This window comes from Egretta garzetta, unplaced genomic scaffold (assembly GCF_000687185.1).
Source record: "Egretta garzetta isolate BGI_Z169 unplaced genomic scaffold, ASM68718v1 scaffold135, whole genome shotgun sequence".
Classification (NCBI taxonomy): Eukaryota; Metazoa; Chordata; class Aves; order Pelecaniformes; family Ardeidae; genus Egretta; species Egretta garzetta.
In genome coordinates, this window is record NW_009259594.1 from 1,606,357 (window position 1) to 1,624,652 (window position 18,296).

General features: G+C 46.4%; 1 protein-coding gene across 5 annotated transcripts in view; it reads right to left on the reverse strand.

The window, feature by feature from the left end:
* ARMH3 (armadillo like helical domain containing 3) overlaps positions 1-18,296 on the reverse strand; it is a 129,238-nt gene that overhangs the window by 5,612 nt on the left and 105,330 nt on the right. For all 5 annotated transcript variants that reach the window (XM_009638086.2, XM_035893661.1, XM_035893658.1 and 2 more), the window contains one exon: positions 3,435-3,551. In XM_009638086.2, the coding sequence (XP_009636381.1) occupies positions 3,435-3,551 (117 nt within the window). Of the gene's footprint in view, positions 1-3,434; positions 3,552-18,296 lie in introns of those variants that run through there.

Genomic DNA, 18,296 nt, shown 5'->3' on the forward strand with positions numbered 1-18,296 from the left:
CATGAGGCTACATCCCAGGCCCCCTCTTCGCTTGTGGTGCAGCGGGCAGCCCAGGCCTGGCTGGAAGCTACCAGAACCCTCTCGAGTGGCTTACACAAGGGGCCAAAACCTGCCTCGGAAGGTAAGCCCAGAGCTTTAATATTCATCCTGCAAGGAAGAAAGAGCAGAGCACACGTCCTCTTTTGCTTCTGTATGGAGCATGCTGGAGCACACTAGGATCAGAAGAGCTTTTAAAATTGTTTTCTCCCCCTGTGAGCAGCTTGGATCATGTTTAACCCTCAGGCTTCAAAAAAAGAGGAAATACACGAAATGCTGACATCACCTGGAGAGCAATGAGCAAATGAAAGCACGGATGCAGCGGTGGCATTAACCATGTGGGGAAAACATTATTTGGTTCTAGTTTTGTGTCATTATAGCTGGACGCATGCAACACTACAGACACCCCTATTTCGCAGCAAGTCCCATCAATTAAACCTGTTTCCAATCAACAAACAGCTCTTAAGAAATTTGTACAATGGGAGGAAGGTTTACACTGACTACTACATCTAATTAAGAGTCAAATTAGTGTAATTTCCCCAGCAGAAATCAATCCTTAATCAGACTATTTTGAGACTCTGCTGAAACCTATCCAACTGCAAAGACAGTGAATGTTTTGGAAAGATGCTGAATCTCTTTCCATGCGCTCCTCCAGCTGCTATGTGAGAGTCCAAAAGCCCACATCCAAACCATTCATTCTGTCAAAGCAGCACAGACCTCAAATGACATCCCTGAGGGTTCAAAGGAACAGAAATAAAAAGTGTTAGAAAACTTCCTAACTTCCTTCCTTTAGCCCCTCAAAGGCGGCACAACAGGCCAGAAAATCCAGTTGATAAAACACTGTGCACATCACCTTCCACCACAACGTGGCTGCAGTATCGTGGGCCTTTGAAAGCTTCTTTGAAAAGGGAATGGGAGAAGAAAGCAGGTTTTTCTTTGGGATTAGCAAGAAAGAGCAGCACTGAAGCAAAGCCAGAGAAGTGCAGCAGTGCATTAGCAAAGCACGTCAAAGGAGCGAGAACAAGATTTCTAAGCATAAAGGAGCCAAGAGAATGGCTTGGGGAAGTTTCTGCTCACCCACTTAATGGGAGCACAGAGAAATGAAAAGGCAGCTGAAAAGGAAAATGGCTCCTGCGTGTCATTCCCCACCAAGAAGGATTTGCTTTAATGCAATCACACAGATAGAGACAAGAAAACCAGGCAGAATCTGGAAAGAATTATTTGCAAACAGATCCTGTTCAGGAAGACCTGGTGGGACCAGCAGGAGTTTGGAAACCATACTGGAAACCTGTAGTTTACCACCAGCCCTGCTCCTTTGGCAAAGCCCATGAAGAAAATTGCATCAACTTCACTCTGCCCCCTCCGTGAAATCTTGCAAACCTCAGCAGTTAAACACAATCATCGGGTAGGGGGACATTTTCCAATGTCAGATCAGCAACGAAAGCTGAAGTAAAGACTCAGAAGCCTCGCAAAAAGGAAGCCAAGTACCTGGTTTGAAGAGGATATGGGGAGGACGGGGCAGACTAGGCCCTTTTTGATGAGTTGTTGGAATAATTAATAAAGCCATCAGTTACTGTGCACCTAGAGGAAGAAACAGCGTGGAGGACGGGAGGCCAGCTGGGTTTGCTGAAGACAAATCATAACATATCAGGTTGATTTCCCGCTGTGTTGAGGGAACAGCTTAATGGAATGCAGGGGATTTTCTGTAGCTGTGAGTAAAGAACATTTAATAGGGTCCCAATTCTCAGGGCATCTAGAGAAATGTGGATTAAACAGATTCACAACTGGGTCAAATCAGCACATTTAGACAGTAATTACTCAGGCTTTCGTATGCTCTTGAGGAGAGGGTCCCGGGGGTACCTGGATGGGCAATTTTCAGAGGGGAGTTGAGGAGGGACTGGTTATGCTAAACAGATTCTTAAATGATACAAAATTGGGATTTGGGGAAAAAAAAAAAAAAAAGAAAAAACCAATCAGGCTATGAAGAAAATAATTTTAGCTGGAGTGTTTTGTAGCTGTGATGATCTTAGGACTGAGAATGTCATTTTAATCAATTGGCATGATCAGCCTGAGCTTCTGCCAGGCCAAGTGGAAAGTGGGGCACGCAGGAAGCAGAGCAGGCACGTGGCTGAGAGGCCGGGGAAGGAGATGCTGGCTGAGGAGGGTAGCAGCCCTTGGGACAGAACAGATGACAACGGAAACATGAATGCATCTTATTTCCAGGGTACAGTAACAGAAGAAGCCCGTGCCACAGGGAGGCTATGGGCAAATTTCTTTGCATGTATTCCAGATATGGTATCAAACAGCAGGCCAGAGAGACAAAAACAGGCAGAAAAGTGCACAGAAAAGTGGCACAGAAGTGACTGCAAATGTTTTTGCCTGTATCCTACCCAATGGTAGTGCTGGAATGACCAAAAAAAGCATTAAAAAGCATTCTGTAGAAGAAAGCCAAACCAAGTCAGGCATGCTTGCTCTGGAGCAGAGTAGACAGAGGGAGGTAACATTCCCAAACTCATGCAGACTCGTGACGGAGTGGGCAGGCATCAATTACTCATCAACCATCAAGGACAGGGTTGGGAGAGAGAATCAGCTCTCAAACTGGTGGAGGAAGCTGCCAGCGTTAGAGATCTCTCCCTTTGCTGAAGCTGTAATGATTCAAAAGTGAGGAAAAACAGGCTCCCCTCAGATACCAGCCACTACAAAAACATGGCCTCCATGATGATGCAGCCGTCGGACAAGAAAATGTTGCATCAGGGCTCTCTGGAGCAGGACAAGCAAGCTGGTTTGCTGAAGCATATAACTACCAACCCAAATTATTTGGACTCAGTTTTGTCTTTGCTATGTTATTCTTGTGGGGCTTCTTACCGTTAGTATTCTTCTCTGGCAGGAGACATTTCTAGGGAATGTCTTTGCTTTCTTTATTTGGGAACCCTATTTTGTGAGTGCTGGAGGAAAGCAACGAGCAGGCAGGTGTTTCACCAGCATCACGTGTTCTGCTCAGTCCCATACTTTGTGGTCCCCTTAACAGCAGCAAAAAGGCTAAGTTGCTCTGCGTGATAAACCCAAGGTGGGAGCAGCCAGCTTCTCCACCATGCAAATTTACCACCAAAGCACAGTGGATCCCCATGGCAGAAGGGACAGAGACTGGCTGACCAGTTGCTGGCCTGAGCAGTGTGGTGGTCCCTCCCCAGCCGTATATTGCAGGGCAGGGAGCTCCAGGGAGCTTTCGTATCAGTTGAGACACACAGTGTCTGTTCAGATCTTATTCCTGCCCCATCTTTGGAGGCAGCCCAATGGAGTAACAGGGCTGATCAGCTATGCCCCAAATGCCATTGCCCAGGCCGTAAGCAAAAGCTTTGGAGAAGGGTTGTTGATTCTGCAGAATCACAGCAGCTTACCAGCTCTTTGAAGAAGGCAGCCTCTTTATGCTGCTCTGAGTAGCGCTCATACTGGTCCAGTCCATCCTGCAGTTTCAGGGTCAGCGTGTCGTAGTTGGACCGTACCACTTCCAAAACCTGCCAGAGACAGCCAAATACAGCAGAGGAGTCAGCATCCACAGATGCCTCAGCATCGGAGGAGCAAAGCTGAGCTAGATCACAGCTCTGGCACCTGTTTTTGCAACATACATGGCTTTAACAGCCAATATTTGGCTCATGACTAACAACACGGAGGTGGGCACTAAAGTGTTCCTAATGCCAGTAAGGAACAGCCCTCGAATTTACAGAATTTTATATTCACAGGAAGAGTGGATGAGCCTATGACAGCAGCAGTTTTTTCCAAATACTATTATGTCACCAGGAGAAGTAGACATGATCCCATTAAATTAAGCAGCTAATTACCATGTGTATACCCAAATGTAACACAGTAGGCACTATGCAAACACAGGTTTGCCTGACCTCATGGTCCTCCCAATGCTAGTTTTGCCTGCACGCCTCCCTCCTGGCTTGCTATAATCACCATTCGCAATCCGCTAAACCACCAGCTTCTTACAGCTGCTCAGGTCAGCTTCCATGCAGAGCGCTGCACTTCTCTCCCCATGGGAACAAACTTCCGACAGGCTCTACGAGAAGACCAACTCTGGCATGCACTCTGGTTTTGGAAACGGATGGAGACACAAATCCAGGTCTTCCTGTCCAGGAGCTACTTTATTATCTGTCTTCCCTGCAACCAAAGCACTCCAGGCTTATATTACTGCCTTACTCTGCTCCCAGCACTGGGCTATACTTATAAATTCAGTTACATGTCTCTGTCCTATTGAACTATTCATTTTCCTAACTAGGGAACACCAAGAGGGACTCCCACAATGCTTTTTAGTTTCAAAGCCTTGCATGGACAAACACATTCCTCAAAGTATTTGCGAGATGGTAAGTGACAATAATCTTCCTACCAAGAACCATATAGCTCAGCACTCCTGGGCAAAACATAATGCTTGAAACAATTCTCTTAAAACACACAAACTTCTTTCTTAGGCTGTTACCACTTGATCTGAGAGCTAAACAGAAGCACAGGCAGAGTATCAGTGTCTGAGGTTTGCATTACAGTAGCCTCTGCTCATGAAAAGCCTCAGCCAGGAGGACTACATAGCGTAAGGCTCAAAGGAAGAGGATTCTACCCCAATACCCCAAGGCATTCACAATTCAGGAGAGATCCTACGAAAACCATTGCAGAGGGAATAGGAGAACAGTGGCCAGAACAATGAGGAACCCTTCTACTTCTGCCCTTGTCCCCCAACAGCGTAAACACTACCCTCAATCGCAGCAGTCCACCCCTGCCCTTTACAGGACTGAATTGTGCCCTCGTAGCCTTTACTCGAGGGATCCTAGACTGGCTTAGGGCTCCCTTCAAAAGCTTCTTTCCCTGTCTTGTTTCCGCCCAAACTCTGCATGTGGCAGTGGCCCACGGAGACACGTATGCAAACACTTCGAATCAGGCTAGGGCCTGAGGTGGCCAAAGCCACAGGGCATCATCCAAATGAGGACTGAGGGTAAGAAAGGGTCCTAGAAGCGGTTGCCAGGTGAGATGGTCACACAGCAGAGTCTCCAGCACTGCAGAGGCAAGCTAGAGGTAGTAATCAGTATTTTGCAAGGTTATTTAAGAACGGCCTTACAGTGTTCTGCAGCTGCAAGAGCACACAGCCTCCCTTCCAGGACTCATTTTCTAATGCTGCTTGTCAGCTCCACTGGCAGGGAGGAAGAACCCCCTGCAATGAGAGCCATCACCAAATTCAGTCTGGCCCTCTTGCTCCTGTGTGCAGAAGCTGTGAGAAGTATCGCGGAGATGAGAGCAACGATGGAAGAAAGCTGCCTGGGTAGAGGAGTAATTTAGTCTGGGATGCATCTATCCACTAGGGATGGAGAGTAGCAGTATAATGCACCTTCTTCTGAGCAATAGAGAGTCTAGCGGCTTGTTGCAGGAATCAGAGGGCTATCCTCCCGTCAATCTGAGGAAGCCAAGTTGACCAAGATTAATGAGCTGCAGGAGAGAAACCCTGTCTGAAAGGTGAGGAGTAGAATGAGCTTCTCCAGCAGTAACTCACAGCAGAGGCATTTTACCCAGGGCTACCCCACTCCCCACCCAGGGAGCCTTCTCTTGGGCCTCTCTTCTCTCCCCGGTGCCCCCTTGGGCACAGCCATGGGTAGTGCCATCCAGACAATGGATGTACACGCTTCTCCATGAAGACAGGATTCCTCCTTGCTGGCTCTGAATTGAGATCTCTTCAGATACTCCACAGGGGCATCCTCAAACCCCTGAGAGGAGTAAACTCCGAGGGCAGGAGCGAGAGCTGTCAGCAGTATCCTTTAGATCAGCCCTCCTGTGTCACCTTGGAAAGGCAGCTACGAACTCAGTTTGATACTCTAGGAGGAGAACAGGGAGGGAGCAAGAGGCCCCAAAGTCTCTACTGTGTTACCCACTACTTACTGTAATCTCTGCAGTGAACTTGAGATCAGCTTATCCCTTTAGCTATGTATTTTCATTGGCTTCCACTCCTTATCTCCTTTAATTATGAAATAGAACTTAAAAAGAAAGGGTAAGTTAAAAATAAACAGCTTCTCCTCAATGCCTGATAATTTCCCTTTCTTGCTGCTGCTGAGAAAAAATGCTACGTGGGATCTGAGATAAACCCACTCACAGATCATTTCACTTCATACCCTATAATGGATAGGAACTGTTACTGAGATTAGGACCTGCCATCCTTGAAACAATTTCATCTGCTCTTTAAGATGCAGCTGCTAGACAGAGCAGAGGTTAAAGAGCAGCAGAAGGTATTAAGAGCATCTATCACGAAGGTTTGAAAGGCATCAGCTTTCTACGCAGATGACAAAAACCTCCCATCCTCTGTAACAGAAGACTGCATGCCAGCATCCTTCACCCTTCTTACACACCGCTTTGACTTTTGCTCAGGAAAATGACTGCAGGAAGAACGCCCTTTTGCATTAAACACATGAGATCTTTATCTGCACCTTTCTGCCAGGTACAAAAGAACTAGAGGAATTTAATTTTGAGATTAAAGCATTTCTCCTTCAAGGTCTTGTCTGACCTGGTCTTCCTAGAAGTCTCTGTGGAAGACTAGAAAACATCAATTCCAAGATGGTGAAGTATGAACAACTTAAAAAGGAAGGGACTTTTAGCTGGACTCTCCCACATGGATTTTAAATAGTCATTCAGGTTTTTTTTAAAATCTCACAAGCAGCTGGAAGAACACCACTTCTAGTGTCAGGCAAGGATAGAAGAAAATGGACTGTAGATGATTTCCAAGGAGCTTCTCAGCAAGCAACAGGGAAGATAAGATGTGACACTCCTCAGACTGCAAGGATAAACACGCAGGGCAAACTATTTAAAAAAAAAAAAAATGCTCTACTGGATCTTTACAGTGGAAAAACATTAAATAAAGAGGAGTCACAACCTAAATCTCTTTTTGTAGGTTACCTTAGGGGGATCAGAGTCTTAAAAAAGCGGTATGACAGAAGTGAGCAACTCGGGCACGGTCAATACTGCTGAATTCCTTTCCTGCAGTTACCTGTATCAGCCCTAGAGGCTACATTCGCTCATTTACTCCACTGCAACAAACCAGAAGTCAGTGGAGCTGCACCACTGTAATTTAAAGATAATTTGCCATTAAATTAACCCCCTGCCCCACCACTCACTCACTGACTGCTTTCCAGAAGTTCCAGAGAAACGTTAGTGATTCAGGTCCCTGCGTACGTGTCCCCAAACCAACCTTTGACAAGCTGCTCTCAACAGCAAGCGCTGTCTGCGGCACTCGGGATTTCAACTTTTTCCTGCAGCTACAACTGCCCATGCCCCGGAACTCTCCTTCCCCAGAAACACCGACCACCTGTGAGTAGAGGCACCCCTCTGGGTAACATAGCAGGGGGGCTGGCTTACAACAGAGGGGCTGACGTGGGGTTCAGCTCTCCGCAGCATCCCACCCATACCATGCCATGCAGCTGCACCCAGAGGAACAAAATTTTTTCACAGAGTTTTTGGTTCCTTATTTTGCTGCATCCACTAGCTTACCGCTCCCTTGTAAACCAGACAGACAGACAGCCTCTGAAGGGTCAGAGGACTCTTATGGACACAAGCTCTAGAACCAGTTCCCCCAGAACCAATCGCCCCTGCCCTGAAATTTTCTGCATTCCGAACAGACTGTGCTTTGCTGTACCACTCTGTATGCACAGGCTCCTTCCTTACTGCACCAGAGCTGCTCCCTCTGACTGGTCCTCAACAAGGGCTGACTTGCTGCACTCCCCCAGGAGAGACTGGACCTTCAAGGAAGAGCCTGTCCTGGGGAAACAAGGGGATTACCTGCAGCAGTCTCTGATCCCCATCCTGACGAGGAGATCACAGTCACAGTTAGCAGCAAAGCCAGAGAAGGAGCTGCACCGGCAACAAAAATCTAACGGGCAACACACAGAAAGAAGGCCCATCTATCTGGCAGACACAGCATGCTTCATTGCTTAGGAACTTCTTAACCTGCAGAATCTTTCGTCATCTGCAGCTGCAGTCTCTGCCTTCCTAGGACACAAAATTAGAGCGTGCCACCAAGTCACATCACCTGGCAAAGCACCTGGTGGTGGGGAGGTTCTGGGAAGCACACATGTGTAATGACCAAAAAATAAAGGAAAAACAGAAGCAAGGAGAAAGCAAGGTCTTTACACTGTCTTTTTAATCAGTGCAGGGAAGGACAAGAATGCGATCAGTCAGTACCAGCAGCACCTCGCTAGAGCCCCTCCATGCCCATAAGACAGTCATTAGCTACCATGACACAGAAGCTGCTGGAAAAGAACTGACTGAATGATCTCACATCAAGCAAAAGGCAAACCCTCCCCAACAAACCCCCGGTTAAAATGCATTTCCCCCCCCCTCCCCCCCCAACTCCATGTGGCTCACACAGCTGGGACGGCGGGAGGCTCTCCCGGGCAGGCCTGGCAAGCCCTCACAGGGTGGAAAAGCTGGGTGCTTCTGTCCCATGCTGGAGGATGGAGCAGCCTGCCTATGGGGCATGTAACGCCTCCACCAGCGCTACTGCACGGGCACGGCGCAGGGCATGGGGGGTGGACAAACGTGCCTCCTCTCTACAGTGGTGCAGTCCCTGTCGCTGCCTATGTACCACAGAGGGAATTATGGCAGTCCCACCTCCGAAACCTAGGCAAAGCCCAAGACACCGTGAGCAAACCCAGCAGCCTGTCCCCTCAGCTCAGAGGATGGAGGCCATAGGAGGAGACATTAGGGTTTCCCTATTTGAGTAGAAGCCGGATGTGCATTTTACACTGGAGTCCTCAAAATGACTTGTTTACCCCAGGTTTAGTACAAATCTTCCCCTTTTTCTCCCTCACTAATCTCCACACGCAACTCAGTCCCCGAGTGTTTCTCCTAATGAATTCAACTGAATAGCAACATTTCTCATTGTACTGAAAAGGCTGCTGCCACCTGGACTACAAAGAGCCTATTGCCTCTCCATAATAAAGTGTCAGATAATTGACAGAAATTTTACAGTAGTATCTTCTAATTAATATGGAAAACGATTTTTTTTTTCCCTCCAAACAGCATGCCAGCATGCTTTCACACAGCAACTTAAAACTTGCTGATGCAGGCTGGAGTCTTTGCAGAAATTAATCCCCAGAAGTGCCAAAGACAAAGCACGTAACTAAACAATTATAAGTTAAATAAAAACACACACATGCAGCTGCCACATTTCCCAATAGACTCTGCCCAGACTGCACCCATCTCCTCCTCCCTTTCCTCCCTCTCTGTCTGCAGGAGCCAAGTTCAGGGAGAGGATGGACTAAGACCGCCAGTGCTACAGGCGTGTGCTGGAAGCAGCTGCCGTTCACACGAGCTTCAAGAAAAGCACCCACCCTAGGATGAGCAGCAGCACAGAGCTCTTACCTGACCCAACACGATCTTACCTTTGCAGCTGTCCCGGAGCTAAATGCAGTGCTGGTGCTTCAACACCATCCCTCACCCCCAAGCTGATCAAGCCATGAGTATTAATTCCATGTGCATGAATGCTAAGAGGAAGAGGAGGAGGGTGTTGCTATGGCAGTCTAACAACTCAGATTCCCAAAGATACACTGTGTGTACAGCACACATCTACGGATCCAGGGGATGCAGAGTGGGTCTGATGCACATGGTGGGAAAGACGAAGATCTGGGCTCGAGACGCAAGTGTAGCCACGCCACATACGTGCAAGATAGGCAAAAAACTGCTCCAGTGCCCCAGATCTCCTGCATCAAGCAGCTGCTGTTTGCACTACATGCAAGGGATGGACCTACAGCCCTCTCTCCTGCTGTGGGCTGAGAGCGTGAGGCTGCTCGGGCTAAGCCGGTAAGAGTCCCCACCGGCTCACACAACTGTCGCTCCCTGAGTAGTAAGCGGCATCTGGTCTGCCCTGAAGGCGGGAAAAATTCCTGGAAGGAGGATTTTCCAGTAGGAAAAAGCTCAGCTAGCTCAAAAGATTAAGTGAAAGCAACCAAGGGTATATTCCTCCTCTGAGGAATGAAACAGGACTGCAGCGGTGGGCGCAGCTGCCCGTGAGCCCCAGGGTGGCACTGGGCCACACGTACGGGCTCCGGTCCTGGCTGCAGAGAAACACGAGCTGATGGGAGACAAGAGAGTCTGCTGCTCAGTGCCTGGAGCTGGACAAATGGACATGGCTGAGCAACACACAGCAAAGATGAGAGAGCCAGGAGACAGGGAGAGAAGATGCCTGGCCCTGCTTTACACTGCTAAGGCAAGTGCAGGGACCCCTTGCACACAGTTCCCACCACGTCAATCAGACACTTTTTAGTTTGTCTTTGCCAATCTTCCTCTGCTCAGCTCACTAAGCATTAGCCAGGACACACGGTCTAGGAACCCGGGACTGAACAGTCTGTGCCCACCGGTTTGTCCTTCGCCCCTGCCGGTCACTCCTGGCCATCCTGCTGTGTTCGCTGCACTACTCTATACCCAGCCAAACACGAGGGAAGACTAACTCTCCACATCCCAAATCCTTCCTGAGGACTGCTTTTATACATTTGCACTTGAGTGGTATTGAAATCCAGGCCTTGCCACTTCTCTACACAATGCAAAAGGTTTTGATCATACATAAAAGATTATTATTATTATTTTACTTAGCAACATCAAGGAGGGACATTTCACACCCCCTTTTCCTCGCCTCAGCACAGAGCCATTCTGTCAGGCTCAGATGAAATACAGTCGCTCAGAAGTTTGCTCAATGATCTCACAGAGATCTGTGATCTTTAAAGGAACAAGCCTACAAAGTTGACAGTCTCTATCCACGGAGTGGGAGGGTTCGGTTACAGTCTTTCTCCTCTGCCCACAGGTGCCTCTTCTAAAGATAAATAATTTATAAGCTCACTCAGAAAATGACTGTCGTTCTCTGAACTCTGCTAGCAGAAATGGCATCCCCTTTTGGGACAAGAGTTATCTGCTCCAGAAATGTTTTAAAACCACAAATCCATTACAAGCCTAAGGTGTCCAACTCTTATTTAATGCTGAGAAAAGACTCACCGATCCAACCAATCTGGAAATCGCGCAGCTTTCAGAACCATCCCAAAGCCAAAACCAGTTATCCAGCTCCAGCCAGAAGCAGCTGTAAATGCACAACGCAGTGCCCGTTCCAAGCACGCGTGGGCCAGACCTTCGCGAGGTTCAACAGTTACTGTAAGAAGCAGAAGGGCTGCAGAGAAGGACAAAGGCAAGTAATGACAGAGACACATGCTCTCGAGACCAGCTATGTGCACAGCTTGCAGGGGTATAGATATATGGAAGATATTAATGTGGTTGGTAACCCTTGACATCCCTGCGCAGCCATCGCTAGGGCTAGGGAGTCCTGTGCTAGGAGCATGACACCCTCTGAGCTCCAAGGAGCCAGGTAGCTGGAAGCCTGCTCACCTCCCCAAAAAGCCTGCGCCGTGAATCCTTTTACTATAGAGTAATTTCAAGAAGTCACACCTACACACACGACAGCTCCCATACGTGTTAAACGCACTTTGCTCAACCCGCTCGGGTTTGGAGGACAAGAGGCAAAACAAGCACTTAGCCTCACGCTGTTTTTTCTCCAGACCAACCCGCTTTTCTCAGTTTCATGGATGGTCAGTGGTTTTACACTGATCTGTGTATCCCACTTGGCACAAAGAACCTGGCGCTCTCTGTGGGGCTCTGGGCTCTCTTTCCCCAGACTGCAGGGACAGGCTCTCGAGAGGAAATACAGGAGGCAATTCGGCATCATTCAAGGGAGGAAAATGTGTTCAGTGGGTTTCTGCCAAGAGAACGAACATGCATGTACTGCACAACGCTGGCACTTCCAAAGCCCAGGCAGGAAAAAAGAAGTCAAAGACCCTGAAACAAATTATCTTTAAAATTATCAGTTAATAAAATAAGCACCCTCCAGAGCAGACTTTTAGATCTCGATGGGGAGATCCGCTGGAAACTGAATAAGGTCCACTAAGCTCGCCTGTTGTTAGAAATTTTGTGAGGGAGGAAAGCAGGCAGCAGCCAGGATGATGGCAGGAGGATAAAACTCAGAGATAGATAGATTTGCTATTTTGGAGTTACAGCCCATTTTGGAGTTGTGAACCCTTATCTCCAGCTGGTGGCATTTATGAAAACATTTCTCACTGCTAGGTACGTAAGAGCACTTGCAATTCTGCCAAGGCTTGAAAAGCACTGCAGATAGCTACGGACCGGCCCGTTAATTTTTTTATTTCCCCATTGTGCTTACAATTAACTTAAGTGCTGAAATGTGAAGGGCTGTTGCAGGAGAAGCTTTTTATCTACCAGCTGCATTCTAGCACAGCAGTAAATCAACTGCTGTCACCACAACATCAGACAAGGGGAAGAGAGCAGCCTTATGCTCAACTGTGCATATTACCCATTCAGCCTAAGTGGCTAACCAGCACTCAGCGAACGAATGCTGCGATTTGTGTACAACCTTCGGTGCAATCCTCTATTTACAGAAGACCTGGTCCCCCTGAACACGGAGGAAAAAAAAAGCAAACCAGTCAGCAGCAGCTCTCCAGCACCAGTTAACCGACCAAAGTAAGATCAGTAACCTTGGTGCCCAAAACAAGATAAAAGAGTTTAAGTCATGAGCTGCTGCTCCAGTCGAGCTGAGAAGCCAGGACATTCAAAGTGGTTACAGAAATCAAAGACAGCTACAAGAACCTGAAAAACAGAAGCTGAAGATTTTAAGAAATGGTCAGAAATAAAATCATTCTTGGGCCAGCAGCCAGAAAGCATCCTGGCAAATGCTGAAACTCGAATACCCAACTTTCAGTTCAGATTGCTTTGGCGAGGTGACAACAGGATACCTGATATACACCAGGGGAAACTCGTGCCTAGTAAAGAAATCCAAATTTGCCCAGAGGAAAGTTGGCTCAGGAATAAGGCTGTCTAGAGAACAGATTAAGACAGGGTATACAACAAAAACCTTTCTGTTCAATCAAACCCCAACAGAAGCAAGTGGACTGTTCCAGTTCGAAGAAACCAAAATCTAGTTGTGCCCAAGGGAAAAACAACGGGCAGGCTTGCTCTGGCTCTGGTCTAATCAAACATCTGCAGTCATGGGAGGTTTCTGGAACTAACGTCACCTGGTCAGGTTCACAGGAATCCACAGGGGATCCAAGAGAGCTTGTGCTCCTCACACAGCCACCACGGACTTCCTATAGGATATAATGATTACAGACTGACTTAGAAAAAAAAAAACTCACCAGGACCCTGAATTGAAGATCAAGACAAATGAAAGGAGAACACAGACACTCAAAAAAAACCCCACGGAGCTCACCACGCATTTGATTTTTCTTTTTTCTTCTTTTTTTACAGCAACTAGCAACCAAAGGGCCTCTATGAATGCTACTAGTTCAGCCCTGGGTCTGATGCTTGCTGAGGAAAAGGAGATGCTAACCACCTAGCTCAGGATTTATTTTTTTTTTTAAATGATCAGAAATCTTGTTAAACATGGTTTGCACACCATGAATAAATTTAATTAAAGGAAGCAGCAAAGCTAAATAGCAATACAGTAAAAAACTGGCCACAAACCAAGTGGCTGCTGTATGTTTAAAGCAAGTCAAAACAATATAGGACATGCCAGAGAAACACCCTGCTAGGACTGGAGGGGGAAGGTACGCATTCGGAGGGGCAGAGCTTAGAAAGATCACTTCCATAGCTCCTACTTACATTTAAGCAATTAAATAGTGACAATAGAAGACCAGATACTAATTAAGAAAAGGAAGTGATAAAAGGTAATAATCCAGCGGCCTGAGGAGATGCAATGAAAAGGCCGAGAAAGAAGAAATCCAGAGCTCTCCTGCTTAACTCACCACAAGTGGAAAACAAACTCAAGTCCATTCTAGGACGGGGAAAACCAGAACTTTTGAATACAGGCAAGAAGTCTGGATAGCCAAGAAATCAGATAAGCAAATAACCGATTGTCTGTACTATTTTGCAGTTCTACAATATCTTTTCTGAAATAAGGGCACTGGAATCAATATATGATATTTAAAACGTGTGTTGTCGCAGACTTACACAGTGACAACACAGCACTTCTGCTTTATTTTTGTTCTCTCTCTAATAATTTCTAATTCTCTATTTGCCTTTCTGACCACTTTTGAGCCTTGAACCAACATTTCCAGGCTTATCACAGTGACTCCAGGAGTCCTTTCCCTCATGGCAATACCTAGAAGACTTGACTACAGCTTAAAGACTTTAAGAGACTTATAAATTCAATCTGCAAAAATTCCTTCTAAAGATACAGCCCAAAAGACATAGATCTATAGTCCACTGGTTAGCTACAAATAGCTAGAAAAAAAATGCATTAGCAGTACGCTAAGGTAGCTAGCTAATAAGGAAAGGTGAGCAGGGCTTGGAAGTTTGTGTGACTCAACCCATATGAAAGTTTTAGCTGTTATGGCTTTTGCAAATCTGGAGTTGGAACAGACAGCTATAAGCTGCTGGATGATCCTTATAAACAGAAAATCCTGTAGTGAAGAGGGAACTTCAGTTGCAAAATGTCTGCTCCAAGGCTGCAGTTCCAAAAGTGGTTTAAGTCAATCTAAGTGCAGGTCAGTTAAGCTGCAATAAAGGAGTTCCTCCTTCAAAGGCACTTATTGCAGAAATAAGGCATTCTAATGTGCAACTTCATGCTGGACACAAGCACTGAGGCTGCTGATGAGCAGGCACAGTCCTGACATCAGGAGTAACCGAGAAGGCAAGAAGGAACAGAAATGGCTGTGCCCCAGAAACTGAGAATGCAGCTGTGCAAGTTAAGTTCAGAAGAATTATGACAGTGATGAAATTCCAACTACGGAGATGGGATCAAATCTGTCCCAACCAAGTGACTCCTCACAAACCCCAGACACGCTTTTGGATCCCACCCTAATCGGCATTGGACAGCTAGAGGAAAAGGAAAGGACAAAGTCCGTGACGAGGGCGAAAAGAAGAGAACCAAATCATTTCTGATATGACATTCTGCAAGAGTGAAGCTTGTTAACATTTTAATTTGTTAAATTATCCCCTTTTGTGCTGTTGGAATGTGCCATTCTTTTTAAATTCCATCTGGGCAATGACCAGAGCTGAAACAGAATGAGGCGGTTTATGCTTGGAAGCGTCCATGGCCAGCACAGAAAACGTCTTTTGCCTGTAAAAACAGAGGTGCTTAAAGTTGACTGCTAAGTTAATTCAAAAGGAACATTTAAATGGCTAGTGGGACAGCTGGAAATACAGGGGCTACTATCCAAGATAATCACTAGCAAGGGCAGGCCTGATGAGATGCTAAACCTTGTGGGCTGAGACACTTCTTGAGTGAAATGGAGATGCGCAGGATAGCTGGCCGGCAGACAGTCAGCAAGGTGAATCTGGGAGGGAGCAGAGACTTGGGCATGGACCAGACACAGAAAACAGGCCAGAGGTTTCTGAGAAATCTAATGGTCTGCTGCTAATTACTGCCCTTCTCAGGGAAAGTAGTCTGTGTGCATTCTTTGAAATAAACACAGAGGCACCAAAAGGTGCTGACACTCACTTATTTCCAGTCATTTCTCCTTATACCCAACAGAAGCAATCAGGGCCCAAGATAATAGCTGTGTCTCTCAAGAAAGATTCCTGCCACGGTAAAGCAGCATCTTGCAATCCAAAGATATTTGGAGGACAAAAAGGGCCTGTGTGCCTGGGAACCTAGTGTTTATCCCTGCAATGCTTGTTCTACGTATATCCTAAAGCATCAGACCTACCACCTCTTCAGCACCAGCTTTCTCACGATACAGACGCTGCCAGCAACAGCCCCAAAACACCACAGAGGACAAGTCCCTTCAGAACACGTAGCTGAGAAGAGACTGAAAAGAGGCATCTTACCTGTAGGAGAGCGATGGTGTTATCTCCACAGAGGTTCAGATGCTGGATGGGCAGGAAGGACGCGACACAAAGTGAAGGTTTATTGCTAATGGGCCAGATAAGAATATTGCCTTGGCTGTACGCCCACCATTGACATTCAAGAAAAAGGTGACTCGTGCTGGCACTGGACCCATTCTCTCCAAAGGATGAGGAGAACAAAACTTACGCTGCTTTTCCAAAGCACCTTTCACAACTGAACCCTCAAGCTGAGCCTAATCAGTACGCAGAGCAGCAAGCTGGAGAACTACTTGTCCACAATGTCTCCTCTCTGAATCAAAAACCACGCACCCTTTGCTGTCACAGCTCTAGACTGAACAGGCTGGCTATAGATATGGGATGTATTTGTACATACAGCACCACTGAAGACGTGGGCAAAGACGATACCACTCTCTTAAGGATAAGGAGTTGATCACCAAGGCTTCTGCTTTCTCTCTAAATTTCTCTTTTGCCATATTCCTGGATAAGTACCATCAGGATCTGTAATGGAAATATCATCTCCACGGTAATTTCTGCAACTGCTTGGAGGACACCATTGTTCTACAGCCTAAAAATCCCTGTGTAAGGATTTAGTGCTCCCAAGTGCCTCTTGGACATCAAACATTTTCAAAGCTATTAGCTCTGATGGGTTTTTGAATAAGGCTCAGGGAAGCCACTTGTTCAATGTTTCTCATAAGGAAAAGGTAGCTCTGACCTGGTAGAATAAAAATTACTGAGAAGGAGGAGGAGGAAGAAAGCCCACACAGCCCACGTTCTCTGCAAGCAAGGAAATGAGATTTGATTTACTCCGTGATTCTGAGGTGTGTTCAATTTCAGCTGAATTTCTACTGCATAAATTCAGCTTGGCTGAGCAATGTCCCCATTAGAGACTGTCCAAAGCAATATAAGGTGATCCACACAATGATCTTTGAAGCTGAAGGTTCAAAGCCTTAGTGAGGTGGCGGTATTTTTTAGCATATTTTCGCATATGCAACCTACAAACCTGTGTCTTCCAAGAAGTTAGAGGAAGACAATATAAAAAAGCAATTAGATACAGTGCATACACAGCTCCTTATTGTTGCCAATTAATCAATTTATTTACTTAGCTCACTGGTTTAATTTCCTCTTACTACACAGCAGAGAACAACCCTGGGTCTGTGTTTTCCATGATTCAAAGGGATTAGATGAGAAGCAGAAGTCACTCACTAAAAGGACTTAAGGGCTTCAGTTCAGGTATTAATAACTCAGCTGCTTTTTCTCCAGATTTTAAAACCACTCATTTGTACTGCATCAGCTGGTAGTTTTATTTGCACAACTATTTTTGTTTTAATGGGAATCTTAAAATCTGCTCTTCCCAAAATGCTGCTGCATTGCCCTCTTGATATTATTCTCACATCTGAATTTTTGACTGTATTTAAAGAGGATTTCATGCCTGCTTAGCAAATTTCTTAAGAAACTGCACCTTACAGTTAATACACACAAATTCAAGTTCTGCTTGACTTTTCCTGACTAACCAGGCGTATCAGCTGAGCAGTCCCCTCAGGAATTCAAAACCACTAGAAGGCAGCTTGGGTGGAAGCTTTGGGCCAGGTCTCTGCATCTCCAATGCGGTCTCACATTTCGAAGAAGCTCTACAAAATCTGGGGTTTGCATGCATTTGACTACACAGTAACACACTTTTAAGGTGGGATAAACCATAGGGGTCCATTCTCACCTTGGGTTAACACAGAATAATTTGGTACCACACTTGTCCTGCTGAGAAACCAAGTGACAGAAGTTGAAGGGGGCCACATCTCGGTGTTACTCTGTAGAGACTCTGATCTTACAGTTCTGAGAACCCTTCACAAGAGGGACTTTCAGTGAAACAGTGCTACAACTTAACCCCAATGCTTCTACCACCTTGGGCTGTATGAATAAAACCCTAAAGCAAGTCCGCAGGTTGAAAAATTCAGGTACTTTAAAGTTTTTAGGGTTTGTTGTGAACCTACAGCAGCCTGAGCTGGCCTGACTCAGGAAAGACTCAGTTCCTTCCATATGCCTTTTTAAGGACTGACTTGTGACTCTGCCTAGAGCTTTTGTCTGGTGCATTTTGATAAATGGTAATAAGTAGAGCTGTTCACTTGCTTTACTGCTTCTAGATGACAACTGCCAGGTACAATCAACTCCAAGAGACCAGGAGAGCAGGGCTGGCAGCAGCCACAGAATGCATCGTAGCAGCAAGCAAGGGTTATGCGTTACGAAAGCTGCCGTCGTTCTTCCTTCTCATCTCTCTAAAACATGTCAAGGGCACTAATAAACAGGGTATCCAAGGCACACAAAGGCTATGAAGGAAGATGTCCCTAGTGCCCCGTTAAGGCCCGATCCCAAGACAACTGGTGAGGCTTTAGGAGCCTGCT